Genomic DNA, 24,223 nt, shown 5'->3' with positions numbered 1-24,223 from the left:
TCTGTGGTAATATAATAACATAGTTGTTTTAACGGACGCTAATGTATTGAGTGATTTAGTACATTTAAAAGTTATTTACATGTATTAATATAATTTTTGAATATATGTTTTTCAATTTTAAAGCTCTTAAAATTATTGGGTAGGCCCGGCCTATCCTGCCTACCTTCAAAAGCCGCCACATATCACGTAGAGTATTTAAAAACTAGAAGAATAGTTTTCAAAGCTTGATTTACATCCAAACCAGTCACTACTAAGTATTAAAAGTCAAGAACTATAATAATAATGCCCGACAAATTAAGGAAAATAAACACTTTGCGGCCACAAAAATAAGCAATATTTTTGTCCAGCAGTGTATACTTGAACTTTCTTATAAACATTTTTTTGTATCAAACGAATACAAAAGAAAAAGAAGTCAATACAAAATTCCGAGTCGCCTGTACCTATTAATTTTGAGGTTGTAAATAGTTGAATCACCGATCGTAAAGTTGCTCAATCGGAATGCACGCTATTATTATTATTATTATTGTTGTTTACGAATTTTACGTGCATAACCTAAAAATACAGATGATTTTAACCACAGTTTAATGCTTTAGCAATATACTGTGATTTTAACGATCCCACGACAAAATAATAAGTAAAGTTCAGCTTATTGTCAAAAAATTAGTTCATAAACGCTAAAAATGCGTACTAATAAGTAACTTGATATAATAGGTGTAGTTCTTAACTATTTGAGTTTATGTTTACAAGGTTTCTTCAAAAACATCGTTCATTGTTCTGATGTGGCTAAGTGTTCAAACTGGTTAAGTGAGTTTTAAGCATTTTTAATTTTTTTACAATTGGTATATGAATATTACCAAAATACTGCACTTCTCTCTCCTCATGTTTACAAACAAGTTTTATAATAACATATATATATATATATATATATATATATATATATATATATATATATATATATAACATAATAGTTAAATTTTTACAATCTCTCTAGGTCTATATAATATACTGGGTGCAAAATTAACCGGACACTCAATTTTTTTTGTTTTTTGTTGGTGTTTAGATCGAAACTTGTTTAATTTGTTTGAAATTGTATTTTATGCCTTATTAGCGACAAGTTTTTTTCTTGTTTGAACCTGTTTAGATGTTTTTTGCGAACAAAAACACTTTTACACATACGTTTTGTTATTAATGTGAAATATTTGCTTAGTGTTAATTTAAGTTTATTGTGGTACTGTACCTGATTATAAGTTCGGCTGTCGGTTTTTGTATTATCTCCTGTTTAAAACTTGCATTAAAAAATTATGACACCAGAAGAAGTAGAATAAGCTGTTGCTTCACAGGATAATGGGCAAAGCACTCGTTACATCGCAAATGCTTTAGGAAATTCTCGAAGCACAGTGTTGGATGCAATACAAAGATTTCGGGAAACAGGACAATACACTAGGAGATCAGGTCAAGGTAGACAAAGAACCACAAGTCAAGTTGAAGATCGCTTTCTTAGGTTACCAGCATTACGCGATCGTACATTATCAGCACCAGTACTTGTTCAACGATTAAATGATGTCTATAGAAACACAGTTTCCGTTTATACCGTTCGAAGACGCTTAAATGAATATGGATTAAGGTCCAGAATACCTGCCACGGGACCTCTATTAACAGCAGATCATCGGAGGCAACGTTTACACTTCGCTCGCGAACATCTTAATTGGAGTGTTGACGATTGGAGTGCTGTGCTTTTCACGGATGAATCAAGATTTAACAGATACTCATCGGATGGACGGCATAGGATATGGAGAAGAACTGGTGAACGTTATCAGCAATGTTGTTTTGCTCCGAGAGTTCAATTTGGTGGAGGTGGTATAATGGTGTGGGCAGGCATTTCCCTAGAGGCTCATACAGAACTTGTTACAATTCAAGGTGGCAGTTTGAACGCTCAACGGTATATTCAGCAATGTTTGGAAGATCATGTAGTGCCATTTGCCCCATTTATTGGAGAAAACTTTCGTCTAATGCAAGATAATGCTCGTCCGCACATCGCAAGAATAACACGGGATTACTTGGATGAAGTTGGAATTCGTTTATTACCATGGCCGCCAAGAAGTGCAGACTTAAATCCAATAGAGCATGCATGGGATATTCTGGGATGACGTATTCGACGTAACCATGGTGAGTTTGAAACCATGAATGATTTGGAGCAAGCAGTTCGTGACGAATGGAAGCAAATCCCTCAAGCAGACTTTGCTACCTTGATCCGAAGTATGCCTGATCGAATAAGGGCCGTAATTAGGGCTCGTGGAGGTAATACACTCTACTAAACATTGTTTTCCATAAAAATTGTTTATATTAAAATAAAAAATAATATTTTTTTCTTTGCGGATTTTTAAATTTTTTGAATTGTTTATTGTTTTTTCTGAGTAACATTCTTGAGTTGTAATAAATTTGACTTTTAAATTTTGTCTATTATTAAATACTTAATTGGGAACATCTTAAACTCTTTTAAACTCCAGTTTTTAGGAAAAATCATAAGTGTCCGGTTAATTTTGCACCCCAGTGTATATAAGTTTTTCAAGTAAAGTTTCGATTTACTTGTATAGTGCCATTGTTACTTTTCTACAATAACGAAATAAACATTAAATATTTATAAATAAAACCGATAAATTTTGCTACACTTGGTCAGTCATAATTTTCTACACGTAAAATAAGGCGATTCAAAAAAATATGGGAAGTCTTTCGTGTAATCACCCAATTTAATTATAAATTTGATTATAAACTGAACAAAAAATAGTTTTGACAACAAATAACTAGTGTGACATAATCACATTTTGTGTATTGCTACATAGAAAATTTGTCAAAAACATTCATCAGAGAATGTCGTAACCTCATTTAATAATTTTAGCCAACTTTGTAGATAGTAGATGTTTTACATCGTAGATACACTGCAAGCTGAAAAATCTTTTGTGTCTACTATGGTTTTGGATAAGCTTCCTGCCGAACCTCTTTTGGGTCGAGGCTTTGTTTTAACAGGTTCTCCAACTTTTTCTTTACTGCACCGATCAGGCTCGGTCTTTGGACCATTTTCAGTCCGTGCTGCACTTCATTGCGGTTTTCCTGACTACTTTCAGTCGAAAGTGTGGCCAGTAGCGGATCTAGTTCCATAATTTGAGAGTGCGCTTTTGCTTGTTTGTTTGTTCCAGGCCCATGTTTCATGAGAAGTTAGGACATGGATGGTTACTTCCGGCAGAACTCGTGCCGGGAGAAGGCTAATGAAACGTGGGTGTCGTCTGACAATGGAGTTGAACCCTCCCTTAACTTATGTTTCACTTGCTTAGCATCCGGATAACAGGGCGACAATATTAATAATTCATATCCAAGTACAATCTTAAAATTTATAATAATATGGTCAATAGAATGTTTAACAAAATTAGTCTTGGATAATTTAGTAAAATAACGTACTTATGGACGAAGGATTTCTTCATTGGTAGCTTCACAAAATACATCGATTCGATGTTCTTTACATCGATTTACTACTTTCGATAAATCCGTTTCTAGTCATTATATATTTACTCTACGCAGGTTTAAATTAAAAACTACATGAAAAATAACTAGTAAAATATAGACATTAAATAAGAAGTAAACAATTAAAAAAATATCTGCCACTAAAAGATTTGATTCATTTAAAAGTTATAAATGTCATCCGATTGAACAACATTAAATCATGTGTTTAAATTTTTATATTTCTCTTTTTAAAATAATTTCATATAAATACAATTATTATTTTTAAACATGTTATTTAGTTTAGGCATATAATTATTAACTTTACTATCAACTGATATTTATTTATATTTTATAATTAATTTAATATTTGGTCTGAATTTGACAGGTATGTCAAAAGTATGCTTTGTTAATACGTTAATAGGTGGCGTTAGGAGCAAAAAATAATTTATTGAATTTTTTTCAAACTAATAAATAAATCAATAAATAAAATTACTTTATTCAATTTTAAAAATATTAGTTAAGTTTTAAAAATACAGAAAACATAGTCTGAAACTTCGCGCTAGTCTACAGTACCGCCTACTGTTCCACTTTTTTTTCAAAGTTTTGTCTTTTTGTCCAATATAAAATTTTGTCCAGTGTCTACAAGTTAATTATTATATACGACATACTATAACTGTCAATACCAGTTTTCAACCCGGAAATCATTTTCAAAAAAATTCTAAAATAAAAATTATGAATGCTTTTAACCTATAAGTGTTACCCATTATCCAACCATCTTAAGATAATTCATAATTTTAATTTCTAGATTTTTTTTGTGGACTACCTAAGTCTGACGACACAATGGGCGGGAATTTTAAAAACCTTTCCGAACATTTCTAATTTGTGTGTATTCGTCCCATAAGAAGTTGGAAATATTGGTTTTTTTAATTGTTTGAAGAATAAATAAGGACTTTTGGTTTTGAACATTCATTCTGTGCGATTGGTATTATTTGTTGTTCGTGAATTTGTGAGGTAAGAGTATCAAAGTATTAAGATATTTACTATGAATGTGCATATTTTAAGGTTATGTTATTGTATGATTAAAACTTTAATTATTTTTTTACTGTATTTCAATGTATTTTGTTGTTGTTTTTATCAGGGTTATTTTAAAATAAATCTATAAATCATTGAATTTATTTACAAAGTTGAAAAATATTTGAATTAATGTTTTATTCTTTTTTCGTTGCCAGTGATTTTATCCTGTTAAATACTAAAGATATTTGTTTTCTCGTAGTTTAAGTGTAATATAACATTCTTTGGAAACCTTTCTATAAAATTGCCATTCTAGTTCCAGAGTTTTAACCTTGTTTAAGCTTTTCGCTTCTTCAAGGAAGGTGTACTCCTTTTTTTTTCGGAGTAATGGAGGTGTGATAAAACGTGATGAATGATGTTATGTGTGGAGAAGTAGTGGACTACTTAGGAGCTGGGGTTCAGAAGGTGGCGTGTTTGTGTGGACGATGTGTTAAGAAGCGCAAAAGGAATTTAGGTGATTTGTGCCAAACATGTCGAAGGAGGTACTTCAGGGGTTACCAGCCATACAATAGGAACGGCTCTTAATCAGCATTTTCGGCGTGCAGTAGTTAGCTGCGATATTTGATAGGGGTTGATTCTAGGATTTCAAAATACTCATCAGGGAGTTCATGTCCAGTGATGTGAGGAAGTTTAGCTGGAGGGAACGGAACTTTTCTTTGAGGAAACCTGGTATTTGCCCTCGGCGATTGCAAGGTGTCTTTAATATTCGCTTTGCTCGTTTATTCGAGGCTGTGATTGTTCGAAGGACATACCTCCTGCTGAGGGATAGGATTCTGTCCTTAATAGGTGTTATATTTGCCAGTGTGTGTATGTGTGCTGATGGGTATAGCCTGCTCTGCCCCATGCAGAATCTGAGGATTTTTCATCGGTATTAAGAGAGACGTAGATGCATGCCTTGTATTCTATGATAGGTCTAATATAAGTTTTATAGCTGTGCAATAAAGTTTTAGATGACGTCTTGCCCAATTTGCCGGCTATCACTGCCAGGAGTTTCAACCTCCTTCTCACCATGTCAAGGTATCTTGAATGTCACTTTTCCAGTTGACAGTCGTTGTAAAATGGACTCCCAAATAGGAAACAGAGTTTCTGAGAATAAGGTCCTCTCCTAACAGAGCTATTCGGCCCCGGACATCGCGACAATTTGAAAATTTAAATAAAATTAGTTGTGTTTTGGAGGGATTTATGGTCACCCTCCATCTATTGCACCACCTAATGACCCTGTCTAGGTAGTTTTGCGCTCTTTCGAATACCGACAATTGTCCACGCTCTCTGTGTGATCCCGACGTGAGGAGAGCAGTATCATCAGCATACAGTAGAAGGGTCTCCGATCTATGATGTGGGCGGGGGATGTCAATATTCTAGACTGTGTATAATATTGGAGCGAGAATTGATCCCTGGGGCACTCCAGCTTGTGGAGTGAAGGGTGTGGATAAGATGTCGCCTAATTTGATCCTGATCATCCGATGAGAGAGATAGGAATTGATTAGTTTAACGAAAGGTGTGGGCAATCCAGCAAGGTGGAGTTTTTCAACCAGGCCTGTATGCCAGACCTGATCGAATGCCTTCTGGACATCGAGGAATATGCCTATGACGTGATTCCTTTCGTTAAGTGATTGTGAAATGAAAGTTGATGCTTCAACCAATGCATTTTGCGTGTAGTGTTCAGCCCTGAATCCGAATTGGTAATCTGGAATGGCAAGGTGAGCGTCTAGGAATTATAAGAGTCTCTTCTTAAGGATCCTCTCGTAGATTTTACCTAGGGTGCTCAATAAATAGGTCTGTACGATTCAGGGTTGGTGAGGGTTTTCCCTTGTTTGGGAATCATGACTGTGCTGGCCACTTTCCATGGAATTGGAAAATGGCTCAGCGTAAGAGATGCATTGATTATGTTGGTGAGCCACAGGATGATATTCTCTGGAAGATTTTTAAGGCATCTTCTGTGGATGCCATCAGGGCCAGGAGCTGTGTTTTTTCTAATATTACACATCTGCCTGACGGTATCCTTAGTCACAAGGCCATCAAATTGCCATAATGAATGTTTAAAAAAATGTTTTTTGAATGCTGTAATAGTTTTGGAGTTTATTTTTAGATCTGGGCATATAATGGCTAGTAAACATGTGATGAAGATATCCAGTATTACTGAGTTTTTCAGTAATGACAACAAAACTACTATTAACTATTTAAACTACGAGAAAACGAATATATTTAGTCTTTTAAGGGATAAAATCACTAGCACTTAAAAAAGATTAAAACATTAATTTAAATATCTTTAAACTTTGTAAATAAATTCAATCATTTATTGATTAATTTTGAAATAACCCCGATAAAAACAATAACAAAATACCTTGGAATACAGTAAAACATAATTAAAGTTTTATTCAAACCATAACATAACCTCAAAATATGAACATTCATAGTAAATATCTTAATCCTTTGATATTCTTACCTAACAAATTCACTAACAACAAATAATAACAATCGCACAGAATGAATGTTCATAACCAAAAGTCCTTATTTATTCTTCAAACAATTAAAAAAAACAATATTTCCTTACTAATATAATAACAATAATAACTTATTGTGGGACAAATACACACAAATTAGAAATTTTTGGAAAGGTTTTTTAAATACACGCCCATTGTGACGTCAGAGCTTAGGTAGTCCATTGTGATTTAATCCCATAAAAAATGCCACAAGAAAACAGTTTCAGAACCTTTTTATTCTTGATATTGTATTGACTTACTAGTAGTGGTATTTATTTATTTATTTCTTCCTTTATTATTTTATCATGTTTCTTTCAGGACTATAGGTTATCTCAGTTTAATTCACATTTCAGATAACTTGACGAAAGTTAAAAATACGCTTAATAACCTTAAAACTGCTACTAAAAGGGCAAATAGTAGTAATAATATCCAAAAAATCGGCATTGTGGAAGATGTCCCAAAATGAAGAAAAGAAACTTAGGGAAGCTTAGCGAGAAAATAATCCATTCCAAAGGCAAGCAACAACCTTTTACTGGCTACATACAAATACTCTTAGAACTTCAAGTGTAATCAAATTATGTCTTCACTGGACAGTGCTGACTCAGCTGTTATCTCTGTCTCTGATATCAGATCTTGACAAAATCGACCTTGTAGAGCAACATGCGGATTCTGAGAAAATGTGACGGAAACAGTCAGAACATTTTCAAAGATCACAAACGTAATCCACAAAGGATAATAGGCTTTTTTGGACATCTTTCCGTGATCGGTACTTACTCTATTTAGTGGTACATATTTTGTGTCTAGACTTGCTTTCTAGACTTTACTCTAGCGAAATCTATCATGTCTTTATGGGTCGGCAAGTCTGGATTATTGTTAATGTTCGATATTTCCCGCATACGATTGTTTTGTCTGGAGATTTGGGGTCTCTATGTGGCTTAAAATCGAGAGCATTAATTGATTATGCGCATCGTCTGAATGAGAACACAGTCTTCTTTATGAACATGAGGACTGTTGAACCACAATGAGAATAATCTGCTGCAGAGAATACAAGTCTCCAGACCACATTTGGGCCAACAAACAGTTTTTTTAATTTTTGTAAACTATTAGTTCTAATCACATATCGATTTAATCGATCTTTTTAATTCCAGGTTGACGACAGCAACTTAAAACTTTTGGAACGGGAAATAGCTCTTCAACAACTACAGGAACTGCCCCATCAGGAGCCTACAGAAAAGGTAGTTAAGCCACGATTCTCAAGATCTGCACCTGCATTGATAAAGAAAGAAAATAGAGACGAACAAGTCAAACCCAAACCATCTAGCCCATCAAAACCAACCTCGAAATCTGCGCAACAACCAAAACAGGCAGAAAATCAACATAAAGAGGAGCAGCAATCAAAATCCAAAACACAGTCTATCAAAAAGTCGTCGCCTACAATTGACTTACACGTTTCAAAAGAAAAGAAACTTGTGGATATTGAACCTGTTCCGACAGAAAAGAATCCTGTGGAGATCGAACCTCAGGTTAAAGTTAACATGGTACTGAAGACTTATTCTAGGAAAAGGAAGCCCTCTGATATTCACGAATTCGAAACGCCATCCCCAAAGCGATCTGCTTTTGAAGACCCAGACGCCAACCAAATTTACGAAAAAGGTGATCCTCTCGCACTCCCTTCAGATGTTTATGTGACTAAAAGTTCTAGAGTCATCAAAAAGAAGGTCATTTGGGATCCGGATGATGAACAGACTTCCAAACCGTCGGTTAAAATAGTTGACACTTCCAAAGTTTATGGTGCCAAGGCTGAGAAGAGTGACAAAAAGCAAACAGGAACTCCCACTGTTGACAAAACTAAATCGGATCAGAAAACTACCCCCAAATCGACTGAGAAGAATACTACCGAGAAGAATACTACCGAGAAGAATACTACCGAGAAGAATATCGTCAAGAAAAGTGTTGTCAAACCAAAGACACCGCTGAAATCAAAGAGAGGTATGTTTATTATTTAGTAAAAATATTTGAAATCTTTGGATTGGATCTTTTTTGTTTTATTTCATTTTCGCTTTGTAAATTATAATTTCAATTGTAAAACTAAATTCTTTCTGTTTTTATACTGCTTATATTCACATAAAATGTTCATATGGATTCCTACTCACGAACATGAATTCAGGGGCATATACAGCGCATATATTTGGGAAGAATACTGAGCGTAAAACAGTTATGATCGTTGTCGCATCACCTTATAAACGTCTCTAACGATTTTAGACGCCAATAAATAATTCCAGACCATGTGCTATGAATTCGGAAAACAATCTTTATATTGGGGAAGAACACTCGGTTAGCGAAATCCAGCTAGGACCGTTATAGCATCCTATTTCATAATTTTTGTTGCAATTGCACACAAAAATTGAGGTGAAAATAATTCTAGACCATCTCCTATGAATCCGAAAAACAATGTATCATTACTAAACATTGGCTCGTTGATAATTATAACTGTAATAGGAAGAAGTAATCATAGATTAAAGTAATTGTAGGTCATCTAAATAATATGATTACAAAATATAAGTCTTACATATAATTTATTGTAATTACTTAAAAAAACTACTTAAATGCAATTATAAATTACACGAAAATTGTATGTGAAAATTGTATGATTTACTTTTTAATTAGGAATTACACAGCTCTGTATATGAGATCCCACCAACACAACTATTTTGATCACCATTGCTGTGTGAACTAAGATATACTAGTTATATAAAGTTAGTAGCTGACTCAGTGAAGTCAATAGGCTCCTCTTTCGAGTCTGTTAAGTAACAGAAATCTCTGGGTAATGAAATGGATCAGGTCAAGGTGTCAACAGCGACTTTACCATTTCAAATATCTAACAACTGCTTCGAAAACCCAATTATTGCACTTTGATGTTGTTGCAAAAATACTCACATGTTATCTGTCAATTGGAGCGTCTTTACATGTCGCCAAAAATTGGACGATGTTAGGCATGCGTTTAATTCGTCCGCAGCAGTTAATCTGCTATCTGATCTTTGCCAATAGCAATAAAATTAGTAATGTTTTCTGTCCATTCCCAGGACCAAGGAAGTAAATTCCACCAGATCCAATGTTCACAGCTTCTATCAAAATATCATATTATGCAATCCCTTGTTGATTCAATTTTAGAAAATTTATATGAACTATTTTGACAAATGCTTTAGTGTTGAGTTGTTGTTCTCTTTTTAACTGTGGTTCTCTTTCATAAAGTCAAACAGGAAATGAATAAAATTTGTTTACTGTCAAATATTAATGGTGATTCATACATTTTCTTTGAAAGATATATTAATCTACATAAAAAAACTATGTCGTGATAATAAACTAAAATAAAAAAATAAAATAAAAGATAGACCAAATGATAGAACAATTGAATAATTAGTGTACTGCGGCTCTGTACTAGCTGAGCGCTTTTGGCTTAAAAAACCATGTTGAGAGCTATGGTCAAGTTTTTAAAAGTATTACTACTAGGAGAGATCTCATTTGGTAGAAAAATACAGAAATTTTCCTTAAGCTGGTTCTATGTTAAAATATTTCCTGGAAAATTCACAAAAAAGACTGTACACTGGACTCCACAAAAACACATAAAAAACTGTAACCCCTCTACTATATAATATCTACGCCAATGACCAGCCAAATGTTCTAACTATCAAAAGATATATTTAAGCAGATGAACTTGCTATATGCAGTCAACCAAAAATATTTAGTGGGGTGGAAGAGAACCTAGAGGCCTCCTAACAGATTTCCAGGTAGAATGATGCTAATCCCTTTAAGGCAAACCCAGATAAAAATGACTTTTGTATTTCACCTACGTAAAAGAGAGGCTGGGAGATAATTAAATATAAAGTGGAATGACTGCAGAACTGTAGTTAGTGATATCTGGGTGTTCTGTTAGACAGGACACTCGCATTTAAACACATGAATTGAAAAATAAAGAGGAATCCACTAGGAAACTAAATTCCTGTAGTTGGCTGTATACCATGAATCACAAAACATTGTATTTACAAAATTTCCTGTATAAAAGATTTATTAATAAAAAACCCTATCGGACTACATCATAGAACGTTTTCGGAATAACTATTCCATCATCAGTGCTATCTGGATGCACATGTTTGAAGCCACTAAATATGTGGGCAAAAACTTTTTAAATGTAGTTTGATTAACTTTGAATTACATCTTTGATATTTAAAAACTATGATATTATGAAATTATAAAGGGAATTGATCACATGGTAATGTAGGACTTCACTGCTGTTGCTACTCCTTAGACGAAGTGTCTGTGAGTACTTGTAAAATCAACACAAAGTGTTGATATCTTGAGTTGATGATTATCTTTGACTTGAGTTGCTATCAACAAGTCCTCACAGACACTTCGTCTATGCACTAGCAACCCCAATGGAGTCCTACGCTGACATGACATGTGATCAATTCCTTTTATAACTCCCAACATCTAACTCCAGATAGCACTGATGATGGAATGGTTATTTCAAAAACGTTCTGTGATGTAGCCTGATAGGATTTTTTATTACTATACCTTTTGTAAAGGTAATTTTTTAAGTAAACATTTTTATAAAGAGAAGTAACAAAGTGAAGTGGGGCTATGTTGAACTTGATCTCAAATTGATTGATTGTGGAGAGGTACATACTTCTGATCATCTATTCAGATCAGATATCAGATATGAACTCTGTGTGTACTTATAAAGATCTTTTTGTCTTAAACGATCTGACCAAGCAAGTTGCACAGATCTGGTGTAATTGGTTTTTAATTTGTATTTGTACAGTTCTAATTTGTTTTTTGGTTTATTAAACGTGTGTTCCGGCCCAGCAATGAAATGAATTAGAGAAAGACTATACTTAATTGGATATATTGTACTCAAACGGCAACGTTTAATTTTATTTTTAGATCTTTGCGCCTATAACTTGTCAACCACGTAGTGTTGATTGTATTTTCTATTTTTCTATCAAAAAATTTCAGATGATATCACTGATAAATATTTTGTATTTTCTGTATAGGTTTAAGCGAAGTGGACAGACTGCTTATGGACGAAGGGGCAGTCAAGATGCTCTACGATCTAAAAAGCGACGAAACGCCAACGAAAAAAAAGAAAACCATCTATTCTGTGGAACGCGCCGCGAAGGACATCATAAAAAAAGCTAATGTTCTTAAAAACGATCTCGTCCAAAATACCGGTGGCGAATCCCAGAAAACATTGAGAAAGAAAGAAGGATCAGGATCAAATACGTCCTCGCCCGTTGTTAAACCACCACCCATTCAAGAACCTATACCCATTACGGAGCGTAAGATGTCAAAAGATTCGACGAGAAGTTCTGTCCACACGCCACCAAGATCGCCCACATTTTTTTCTTCACAAAATTCGATGTTGATTCGGAGAAGGTCGAGCAGTTCTCTGTCAAGCGACTCTGAAAATGACTCTCAGCAATCTAAGGTAAGTCTACAATATTTGTTTTCATGCACATTATTAAAATTGGTGTAAAAGTATTTAAATCCTTTAATAAAAAAATTGCCACCGGTGTTTTAAAATTTTGTTGTTTATTTCTCTTTCAATTTTTATCTTAAACAGTTATACTTGTCTTGAGGTTTCTGGTTTTGAAGTTTTCATATTTGTTCAGGACGTTCTATCTAGAAGATTCTAAGAATAACCAAATTACAGTGACACTAATTTCATATCCAATTCTTTCGCACTCCCCTCCTTAGGGTTGTCAAAACCCACAATGAAAGTTATTTTATATGGGCTTCTTTTATATAAGGCTTTTATATAGGGCTTCTGTACTAGTCGCTCTGATGATTCCTGCTAGAATGAAAAATGTACAGAGGCACTATACGTGAAATCAAATCTTAACTGTCTTTTCTTTTATTTTATATAATTCTTGATGACATAGAATGCGAAATATGACAACCAGAGCCGTAAAATTGGCATCAGCTTCACTTCATCCATTCCTATATCACTTAAACCTTGTGATTTTCATCTATGATTATATCTACATCTCATTGTAAGCTGTTAAATTAGTGACCTACGTGATTTTTTATTTACTTTCTTGGGAACCACTCGTTAGAAAAATGGAGAATATGCCCAATTTGATCTACTAATTGAGGTATTAACCTTTAACACAAGTATTTATATTTTACTATTAGTATATTATTGTTTATACAAGGTGGAAAAATGTCATTCATCAAAGTATTTCAATTTTTTTATCTAACCTGTTGATGCCTATTTCACTATGATCATCGTATATTGTACAAACGTTGTAGCGTTACAAATTTTATTGCATAGTATGTATTAATAAAGTGGATTATAGGTTAGAGAGGGATGTTTATTTGGATACTATTTACTTACTTACTTACTTAGTCCTAAGCCTTTCTACCGTTAGGTGTAAGGCTTGGATACTATTTAAAATTTTCGAAAAGGTATTGTTAGATGGTTTTAAAAAATATTGTTGTTAATCTAGGATTAGTTTTCATTCAAATGCGGCAAATCTTGAAATAATTTTAACCAGCAAATTTATTTGGTATCTATTTCAGATGCATTTACTAATTCATCATCATCATTGGTGCTACAGGCCTATAAAAAAGCCTCCACCTTCCCAAGTCTATTACGCCAGTCAGTTCTATCCATTGCCAACTGTTGCCAGTTTGCTGCGCCTATTTGCGCAGCAAACCTTGCCTATATTGTCTACCATCCTTATCTACACCATCCCACCATCTGAGTTTTGGTCTACCCCTACTTCTACTTCCCACAGGTTGTGACATAAGGATTCTTATAGGAGGGTTGTTCTGCTGTGATCTTGCCAGATGTCCTGCCCATATTAGTCTTCCTATTTTTATAAAGGATACTACATCTTTACCACCAAATATATGTTTATATCTGTGATATATCTCGTAGTTGTACCTCCTTCTCCAAACACCATTTTCACAGATGCCACCAAATATTCTTCTCAGGATCCTTCGTTCAAATATAAGCAGGAGATTTTCATCTGCCTTGGAAATGGTCCATGTCTCCAACCCATATGTCAACACTGGTTGTATAAGGGTTTTGTATATGGTTATTTTTGTTTTTTGGCATAAGTTTCTGCTTCTCATATGTCTACTCAGTCCAAAATAGCATTTGTTTGCTAGGATTATTCTTCGCTTGATTTCTTCCGTCATGACGTTCTCCTTGGTGATCAGGGAGCCAAAGTATGTGAATTTGTCCACCACTTCAAAGGTAGCATTTACTAATTAGTCATCCATAAACCTTCTTTTAGGAGTAATATAAACCAGAGGTTCTAAAAAAGATCTATATCTCATTAAATAAATTCTTTGTTTAAGTGATTTACTTTGTCTGGACTAACTTTGTACTCACACAATGTATTTTCAGACTAAATCGAACAAAAAGACAGACTCTTCCAAATCGAAGAAGCAAAAGAAAAGCGCCAGTAACGATAACAACAACTCCACCCCGAATAAAGACACTAGGAATGTCAAGCCTTCGAAAGAGATAATCGCCAAAGCTGTCAAAGGAGTACAATACAAATCATTTACTATGAAGAAGTCTGGGAAGCATATTTCCATAGATTTGCATTATATTGATGATGAGTGTCTGTTTACCATTCAGGTAGGTGATTTGAATGTATTATAAAGTATTTTTATGTTAATTATATTAAATTCCTGATTAAAATAAATTTGCAAATTTCAGAAATATGTAGTGTCAGAAGTACCAGCGAGGTCCAGACAGTAGAGTTACAACATTTGTTAAAAGTTGAAAAGTGGTATTTAATGATATCTACCAATTATGAGCCAAAATATATTATTTCTTCACATATCATTTCACAATATCTATTCATTTCACGTTTGAAGTTTCTGGAACAGGTTTTCTATAGATAGCACACACGCTTCATACTGTCCATGCAAGAACTACTTCATTTAGTTAAAAAAATATAGTTCGAAGGTGACTACTCCAGAAACTAGGTTAAGGTAGTCAGAATGTTTCATCCAACCGACAAGCATTCCTGAGGGAGCTTGGTGGTGATCATGAATAAGTAACACAACACATGTCATTCCCTTCGTGTTTTATTTTGTTTTCCATCTCCTTTACGATTTCACTATGTACAGCAGCATTATCATGATCTCTTTGGTCATTATATCTAGCTGTAAGATACGCTTCTCTTAGAGCTATTCTGATATACTCACGTTTCTTTACAATCATAATTGAGTCAAGACCACATTCACGTTAAGTTTGAAAATGTTCGAGAATTTTTCGAACAATTTCAATCAAACACTATAAACACAGAACCTCGTAAAGAGAAGTATTTTTAATGCGATTTCATTCAGGAGACTTCACAAAATATGTGAAACTTTTTTTGTTTGGGTTTGTCAAAAGATTCACCATCGCAGACTATTTTTTTCGGTGATTGCTGCAATAGTTCTTCTGAAATGAGAGACAGTTTTCCACTTCTTTCTTTTGTATGCACCCTACATCTATGTTTTGTCCAAGATATCTGGCTTCGAAATAAGCGTGTTATCTGTTTAGGAGGTAGGAGTTTTGGTACATGGTTAAGTTCCACAAAGACCTGTTACAGGTACTTATGGCGTTGGCGAATAGTTGACAAATATTCAGCTGTTTCCTCTGCATTTTCGCCCTGCCCATTTTATAGAGATTATATCTCAATGAGCAGTGTCCAGTGAGAACACCTGTGATACAAGTCATCCTTCTGCAGCTCGAAGGGCTCTGCAGTAATCTTACTGCGAATAATTCCTTTATGCCTTGTCACCCACAGTAAAGTTACCTTATTGTGCCCTGCCAATTGCTCAAGGGACTGTTTGCAGTTCCAATCTGTGCTGACTATAAAGCCTTCAGTGTAGCAAAGCTGCCTGAGAAATAAAATAACAAAACCCTGCCAATTAATTCTAAAAATTGACTGATAGAATGGTGCAAAACCGAATAATGAGAGTATCTCGAGGCAAATCATCAATAGGACGACGTATTGAGCGACCTAAAAAACGTTGATGTGACTTTAAAAATATACCGAAGATTAAATAGGCACTTTACCAATTAAAAAGAATGAAGGGGAAGGATCTTTAACCTTCTACAAACTGTGAATGGATAATGGTGACCTATTTGTTGTGAAAAGTGAGAAACTATTGTGGTGAGTAGAACTAAAGGCGACGACTTATTGTAATGAACTGAGCGTACTGCGTATTTTCACGTTTAGAAATTCATACACGTCGTAGACGTCAATTAAAACAAATCCGTATTGCCTTTAAGAAGAAGAAATTCTTCCCTCTATATTTTTGTTGAGGTGCAATACTATAGCAGTTAATGAGGATTAACTTCTTAAACTATCTTACCAACCATTATGTCTAATTAATAATGTATTTTTCAATTTCCTTTTGGGCTGTTTTTCGTATAAATCAGAACACAATTTTTCTCATATTTTTTATTATGGCACAATACTTTTCCTTCTTCGTCTAAATCATCCTAACACATATATTCAAGGATAAACAAAAAACGAATATTTAATGTACTGGGGAGAGTTGTAGAGACATAACCAATATTGTTCATTCCAGGTTCTAGACGAGCTTACCACAGCTTTGAAGAGACTTGAAAAAGATAAAGACTGCAATGTTGTGTCCATCACGTCTACCAGTAAAGCGTTTTGTCTAGGACTGGATTACGCTTCCCTTGTTAAGGAAAACAAAAACGATAGGGTCGAAAGGGCGACAGTGCTGGCTCAAAATGTTAGGTAAGTAACTTTAACACCAAATATAACATATATTAAACTGCAAGATACAGTAGACATAATGAACCATGATCTGTCATAAGTACTCAGAATCATTGAGTGCATACTATTACTTGTGCTAAAGTAATAACTCCTGTCCCTGTTCATATTATTAAACTCACTTCTAGCAAATTTTGGCTTTCTTTGTTTCATAGTTAATTATAATTATAAATAATATGTTAACAAAAAATTGAAATGATCACATAATTTTACTGCAGTACATACTAATATTTTGCTAAGATACCCGTGACTTTAAAAAGTACAGCCACTCTTCTAAGCATGCTATTTAAGCATCTTTCTGTTATTTCTTTTAAATATTTTCGTCTGGTGAATTACCGGGCCATGGTAATAGAGGAATTAATTGCTCTATCAAAAAACTTCTAATGCTTTTCGCCGTATTACAAAGTGCAACATCCTGCCTAAAGACCTTGCGACCATCATCAAACCACTCGTTCATTTGTGGAACCAGTCTTGTCTGCAAGACTCTTTTATACTGGTCCTGTTGCATCTACTGTTACTTCTACCACATATACACGTCCAATTCCTTTGTACTTTTACTTTGTACTACTATTGCCACTCATTACAGACCAGATCATTATTAAAGTGGGATGTTTCACTGTTTTTATTACACATCCCTTCTCATATTTTTCCCGTGGACGTCTTCGGACAGTTGGGCCTTATCATCCATAATTTAAAATGTTTCATCACTAAAGCAAACCTACAAATGGGAATAAAGTATTGAGTTGAAGCAAGTATTGGCTTTCACGCACATGTTCAGAATAACATTTAATGTCTGAGAAATCAGGAAGATCTTGTTCGCCCGGCTTAACATATTTTGCAGTAACATTATAGCCATCAATTTCCATTGAACTCCTACTTCAAATAACACATTTCCTGCAAAATAATTCAAATATAATTATAATTTGTAGGTGGTAATATGGGTAAAAAGTAAATAATTACTGAAGGAAATACCTTCGCAACTGATAATGCTTATGTAATACTTGGACAGCCCCATATGCTATGCCATAGTTCTGCCCAAAGTGCGATTCGTTTAGAAAGTTTACGTTTCTTTTTTCTAAATACTTTCTCTCTCTAACACAGACGCTTCCCAAACCAAAGGGACAGCCTGTCGATCTCTCACCGACCATATATCATTATGTGTACTGTGATTATCATTGCTCGTCATATATTGAAAGACGCGACAAAATAAAGGTAATAATATATTGTCAAAAGAATTCAACAAATTTGTTGATTAAATTTAGTTATTTTTAAGTCTGTACTGCTGCTAAATTCTTTTACGCAAATCCATTTTGAGTTAGGTTATAAACATTATTTTTAGGTTATTAATTTCATTTGTCAGTAATTCAGTATTTTTCAACATGAAAAGAAATTTCCTCTCGAATGAAACGAGTTATTAACGAATTAATAGTCAGATTACGAACAATAAACAATATAATTCTCATAACAACAATTTTTTTAATGTTAGAATTTATTTTTGTATTGCAGGCAATTTTTACTATGTCTCTTGAACTTCCCCAAAGTTCTGGTGGCCGGTATTCAAGGAGAATGTACAGGGTTGGGAGTCACGATGTTGTCTCTGTTTGACACAGTTATAGCAAGCGATACAGCTACCTTCAGGACGCCCTATGCAAGTCTCGGATGTCTAGGGGAAGCAACATTTTTGTTGATGTATCCAAATCTAAACAGTAACGGATTGGTAAGTAATAACAGTTTAAAAAGGAGGGTAATGTTATTTAGGAATCGCTTTATACAAATTCTAGACTAGTTTAATATAGACATTCTTAGTGAGTACTTAAAAAAGGAATGCAGCTGAGTTTATAATACGCAGTTCGTTTCTGGAGAAAAATTACGTACTTTAAATATAATCTCACACAGACAGAATTATATTCTTATGTAAAAGTGGTTTCAGTTATTGGCTGAAATGAAAGGAAGCCTTGGTCATGCTGATCAAAAGTTATTATTGCTTTTTATCACCATACTTATATTATCAATTGTCCATCGACAAAGGGAAACATTTACTATTATAAACCACTAAGCTGGAGTCGAAAGTATCTCTGATCATAAAACTTTCGGCTTTTGGTTGATTTGAGATAAAACCTATAATTATATGCATGACTAAGCATTAATAATAAATTTATATTTTAAATAAAAAATATAATAATGAATTCAAAATATTATAAAAAGCTTAGAAATTGTTTATTAGTATCTTTATATTCGGTATATTCATTATTTCTATTTTATTGGAAGTGGATGTTTTAATTGCTATTTTGTCAACTTTTCAAAATATTCAATAATGACTGAAAAATTAATCGAGAAACGGATCTACGTTACTTATAAGATTTTTTATGAATACTAGTAATTTATTCTCTGAAGTACGGGCCATTACTTTGTTTACGTATTTGTATACTAATCTATAAAACGTTATTCCTAAAGATTTTTTATCAACATTGCTAGTGCTACTGCAACTACGTTGAAAACAAAAAACTATTATGCACTATCACAATATAATATTACAGTTACTATAAAAGTATTAAAACTAAAAAACATTCTAAAAACAACAAACGTAAACAATCATACAAGATCTGACACAACGATCATAACAATATGGCCGAAGTGAAGTCGTTTTTAGTCACGTGATGCCCTTTCCATAGATTCTAACTCGATGTTCTTGACCCATTCGAGGCAGTTACTCATAAGAATCGGATCATAAAAAGGGGGTTTAGTTCAGCTCTTTTCGCTTATTTCAACACTGATGCTGTATTAGTTTTAGTATTTACAAACGTCAGAGGCTTTAATAAAAACGCTACTAAGTAGTGATATTACTTTTTGACTTATTTACTTACGTATTTTACTATATTGTACTTTATTTTTAGGCTGCTGAATTGTTATATGCCGAACAGGTTTTGAAAGCGGATGAAGCGTTCAGACGTGGACTGATCTCAAAGTTGTGCTGGCCTGAAAAATACAAGGACACGTTAAATAATTTTTTGACATCAGCCGCAAACGGATCGAGACAGGTAAATAAATGTATTTGTTTAGATCAATAGTCGAAAACCTTCAATGGTGGGACTAAATGGTCTTTTTTGGTGTTTAACTTAATCAATAAACGACATTGACGTTTTAGAGTCTGGAGGCGACTAAGAGAAGGCTTCGAGTCAACACAAGGGATCAAATAGAAGCAGCTATCAACGACGAAGTCGAGATCCTGATCGATCACTGGACGAGTCCGGAATGCCAGGAAAACTTCTCCAAACTCAAAAAATAATTAGAGCCCCGTTTATATCAGAATATTTGGATATTGTGGTACAAATGATTTTATTGAATGTGAAAATGGTTTTCCAAAAGAACTTTTCACGTTTCTAAAAAATATTTTTTATATTTTCATAAATTAGTTAGGTAAGACTTTATTACATCCTATATTTAGGATTTTATCTTTCTAGACGATTTTGTAGGATGTTCGTTTTGTTAGGTTAACATAAAGAAATTTAAAAATTTCACAGACTGTTCGTTTAGCGCAGACGAGGAGTTCCCAAAGATTGGTGCAATTTTTGCCGTATTTGTTCATATTGTGGACAAAACGAAACATTCTAGATATATACAATGTGTATAAGAAAGTAATGAACGATTTATATTGTGTGAATAGTCACAATAAAAGTTATAGAGAATTATATTTAAGATTATATATTTGTTGTAATACTTTTAAATGATTTCTATATACGGTACTGAAAGTTGAACAAATAACTTTACAAGACATACTAACGTGAATTAAGAAAGTATGAGTTAGTATTATGATAGTGTTCACGATGATGTTTTTAAACGATGCCATACACGAGGCATTGCAATAATCTATAAATCTCTTTATATCGTACTTTCTATTAGTATAATTTTCTGCTATAGATGATCATTTTGGTTAATTTTGAGTTTTATGTAACACAGGTTACTTTCATAACCGTAAGTTGGTCTCTGATTTGATTCTTATGGCTATATTTGGTCTAACACTCGTAGTACAATCTTCAGCAACAAAAACCAAAAGCAGTCCGCGTTGTAAGAATCCTTTTTAAAATGACTAGAGTATGAAGAGATAAATCCGCAAGTGTAGAGGACTTAAAAGAAATTACTTATAATACCGCACGGTATATTAAATCCTCACGAGTCATGAAGTTGGAATATGGTTTATTTTGGAAAAAGTTCTCAATGTGACATCTATTAATAGCACATAGAAACTATGGTTGGCTATAAGTTCTAATTTTGCTATTTAGGCATAGATGGGCATAAAAAAAAACAGTGTGTACATATGTTGCCAGGAGTACCAAGCTGCGTACCATAGTGTATACACCTGTGTACATGAGAGTTCAGATGTGGTTTTGGGTGTTTTGCTATTCAGGACTTATTTTCCACATTCTTCAACTTGCGGCTGGTTTCTTTTTTGAATTTAACTCCTTCGTTAACGTATCTTGGAAACTCAAGCCATATCTTTTTGTTCTTGAAATATTTCATTATGATTTGCACACGTGATCTGGTTGAAAACGAGTCGGATCTTGTTGAAAAACTGTTTTCCTTTACCATCAACTTTTCTAGTTCATTTTTCAATCTGTGTTCTACCACTATATTTCGGAGTACATTAGATTACAATAGAATTTCCTCATCAATGGATGTTTAATTACTTGATCAATATCAGCTAAGTTTTTCGTTATCACTTACCTTAATAAAACGAGATCGCTGTCCTTGTACTAAAAAAGATACTCATATGAGAACTACACTTCTCGATAATTTCAATGGTCCACCCCAGATATTTTTATGTCCAGTCGAATCGTTTCTTCATCATTGCATCAGTTTTTAATTAATTTGTGGTCTTAGGTTTTTCTTTCACCTTCTATAAATCGTTTTCGTAAAATGAACTCCAACGGGTGCTAATTCTTGCTATAGTTCTTAGCTAGTTATGGTTTGCTTTACTTTCCTGCTATAAAAACGCTTCTCTTACTATTGCCTTTCTTTTCCTTCCATATTACCCGTTTCTGTTCATCTCAATCGTCTCAATGTTTTTTTGCTTCATAATCTTTTTACAGCTACAAAACTCATACCACACATGTTGGCGATATCTTTTGAGGTATTGATGTTTGTTTCACTAAAAGTATAAATATTCATGTGAGTCTCGGGAATAACTTCATCTTCAACAAGAAGCAAATAAAGCCTTAATTCACTTACTTAACCAAAAACAATAATTCTAAAAAACAACATAAACACGTCACATGCGTATCATAAAAATGTGTCATTACTCACTAACTGTCAGAACTTGTGACTATTTTAACATAAACCTACTATGAAGTGCTAAAAAAGTATTTTTGATTAATTAAGGTATGTTTGGTTAATTTTTAAATATTTAACTGAAATTGAACAAATAATTCTTAAGAAAATATACGTTACAATTACAAACCAGTTTATATATAAATATCTGAAAAAGTATCAATGGTTTAATAAATTTAGAACCAGAAAACTTGAGAGCATATTTATATTGTTACGTAAAACGGTTATGAATGCATTGTAATGCTCATGGCAATGAGCTTACAGGTCAAGATTCGATCCTTATTGTCACAAACTGGCTCAGGGAACTGGACAAGACATTGACACTTTTTTTTTGTAAAATTAGAAAGAATTGGGTTGAATTTTGATTCTAAAACTCAACAACTTTGTTACAGAACGAGAAAAATGCCCAGATATTGCTATTTGCTAAAAAGTGGCCAACATAACTATTCCATCTAACATGCGTATTATGTTATGCACTAAAATCTTAATTGCCTTTGTTATATTTCATTGGGTTTCTTAAAAAAAAAAGACTGAAAGAAAGTTTAAAATTAAACTTTTTAATACACATTGTATACGGTTAAATCTGTACATATATTCTATGTGTTCTAATAGATCGATAATTCTTTAGCAGAATGTTTTGCAATGAGATTTATACTCCCAAGAATTTGTGCATTTGTAATTTCGGCGATTTACGGATTTTTGTAAAATTGGCAACATCGCAAATTGATTTAGTTTTTGTACCAAACGTCATTATTTTTCATTAAAGTTAGAAAATAATTATTTATATATTGTTTTCATATTATTAAAGCAAGTAATTTTCTAGTATTTAAGCACATTGCAAACCTTGTGACGTTATGGAAAATCGTATTTTTGACTGTTGAATAGTTGAATTAGTTAAGAAAATAACTCACGTTATTTTCTTAACTAATTTTTATTCTGTGTTCATGTGCAAATTCTTGGTTTTCTATATTTTTTATGTTGGGACACCCACGTAGTAATAAGTGACTTGTACTTTCTAAAGACATTTTTATTTTTCGGTAAATTCTAGTAGATTCCGATGATGATTCAGTTTCGAACCAGTAAAAATGAGTATTTATTTCTCTCTAAATTTTATAAATAGTCCAGTAGTTTATATTCACTTTATATGCTTGTTAAATACTTGATTTGTTGTTTTATTGGAATTAATAAATAGACTGTACATACAAAACTCTGTTTTATTATTTATTTTTATTTTAATTCGTTCTACCACAGGAATAACATTTCATGAAACTTTCCATATAGATGGAGGCATAATTTTGTTGAAATTTCTGTTATAATAACTGTACAATTGGCGGGAATGGTGCAGATAAACCCCTATCCCGAATACGATACGTACCTCCTAGTGTCGGGACCGGTAACAATACATTGGGTTATAGGGCAGTCCATATAGTAAGGTTCCTGGCGTCTCTTTAGTGTGCAGACAACCAGTCGAGTTAACGAAGACAGTAACAGTAATGGTGACCAATATAACAATCGTGGAAGTGGTTAAAGCGCTTCAAAAAATAAAGAAAGGAAAAGCAGTTGCACCAGGTGATATTCCTGGGGAAGTGTGGAGAGCATTAAGAGAGAAGGAAGAAGTTGGTTAACAGGTTTATTTAATATAATTATGGAAGTTTGACAAACGCCAGCCGAATGAAGAAGTAAAGGTTATTCCACGAATATACGACTGTTTTGGATTATTGCGACAACGAATCTTTTCATGTGCAAGTAGAAGTATGAAAGTAAATTGGTCTAATCATTATTCCAATAAAAAGGGTTTCGGGTGACGGGTTTCTTTGATATTACAATATTTTATTACTTTATTAGGTACTACAACTGTAATAAAAAGAAATATACTATTTTTAATATAAATGAAAAGAAATTGGCAGAACTATAGTTCAGAAACCAGAAAAAGAATCTAATATTTCACTTTGTTAGTTTTAAAAAATATTTGTTTGCTTTGAGTGGATGTACTCTTTAAAGTTTCGAAAGTAATGGGTATAACATACCGGCTAT

The 24,223-nt window shown here is 33.4% G+C and overlaps 1 protein-coding gene across 2 annotated transcripts in view; it reads left to right on the top strand.

Moving 5' to 3' along the window:
- The window catches only part of LOC140448581 (uncharacterized), a 39,916-nt gene extending 16,520 nt beyond the window's left edge, over positions 1 to 23,396 (top strand). For both annotated transcript variants that reach the window (XM_072541674.1, XM_072541667.1), the window contains 7 exons: positions 8,198 to 9,038; positions 12,101 to 12,534; positions 14,464 to 14,700; positions 16,653 to 16,828; positions 18,371 to 18,581; positions 19,759 to 19,902; positions 20,010 to 23,396. In XM_072541674.1, the coding sequence (XP_072397775.1) occupies positions 8,198 to 9,038; positions 12,101 to 12,534; positions 14,464 to 14,700; positions 16,653 to 16,828; positions 18,371 to 18,581; positions 19,759 to 19,902; positions 20,010 to 20,150 (2,184 nt within the window). In that variant the 3' untranslated portion in view covers positions 20,151 to 23,396. The remainder of the gene's footprint in view (positions 1 to 8,197; positions 9,039 to 12,100; positions 12,535 to 14,463; positions 14,701 to 16,652; positions 16,829 to 18,370; positions 18,582 to 19,758; positions 19,903 to 20,009) is intronic.
- Positions 23,397 to 24,223: the final 827 nt, after the last annotated feature.

This window comes from Diabrotica undecimpunctata, chromosome 1 (assembly GCF_040954645.1).
Source record: "Diabrotica undecimpunctata isolate CICGRU chromosome 1, icDiaUnde3, whole genome shotgun sequence".
In the NCBI taxonomy this organism is placed as follows: domain Eukaryota; kingdom Metazoa; phylum Arthropoda; class Insecta; order Coleoptera; family Chrysomelidae; genus Diabrotica; species Diabrotica undecimpunctata.
Note: the sequence above shows the minus strand (reverse complement) of the source record. Positions and strands in the feature narration are given on the sequence as shown.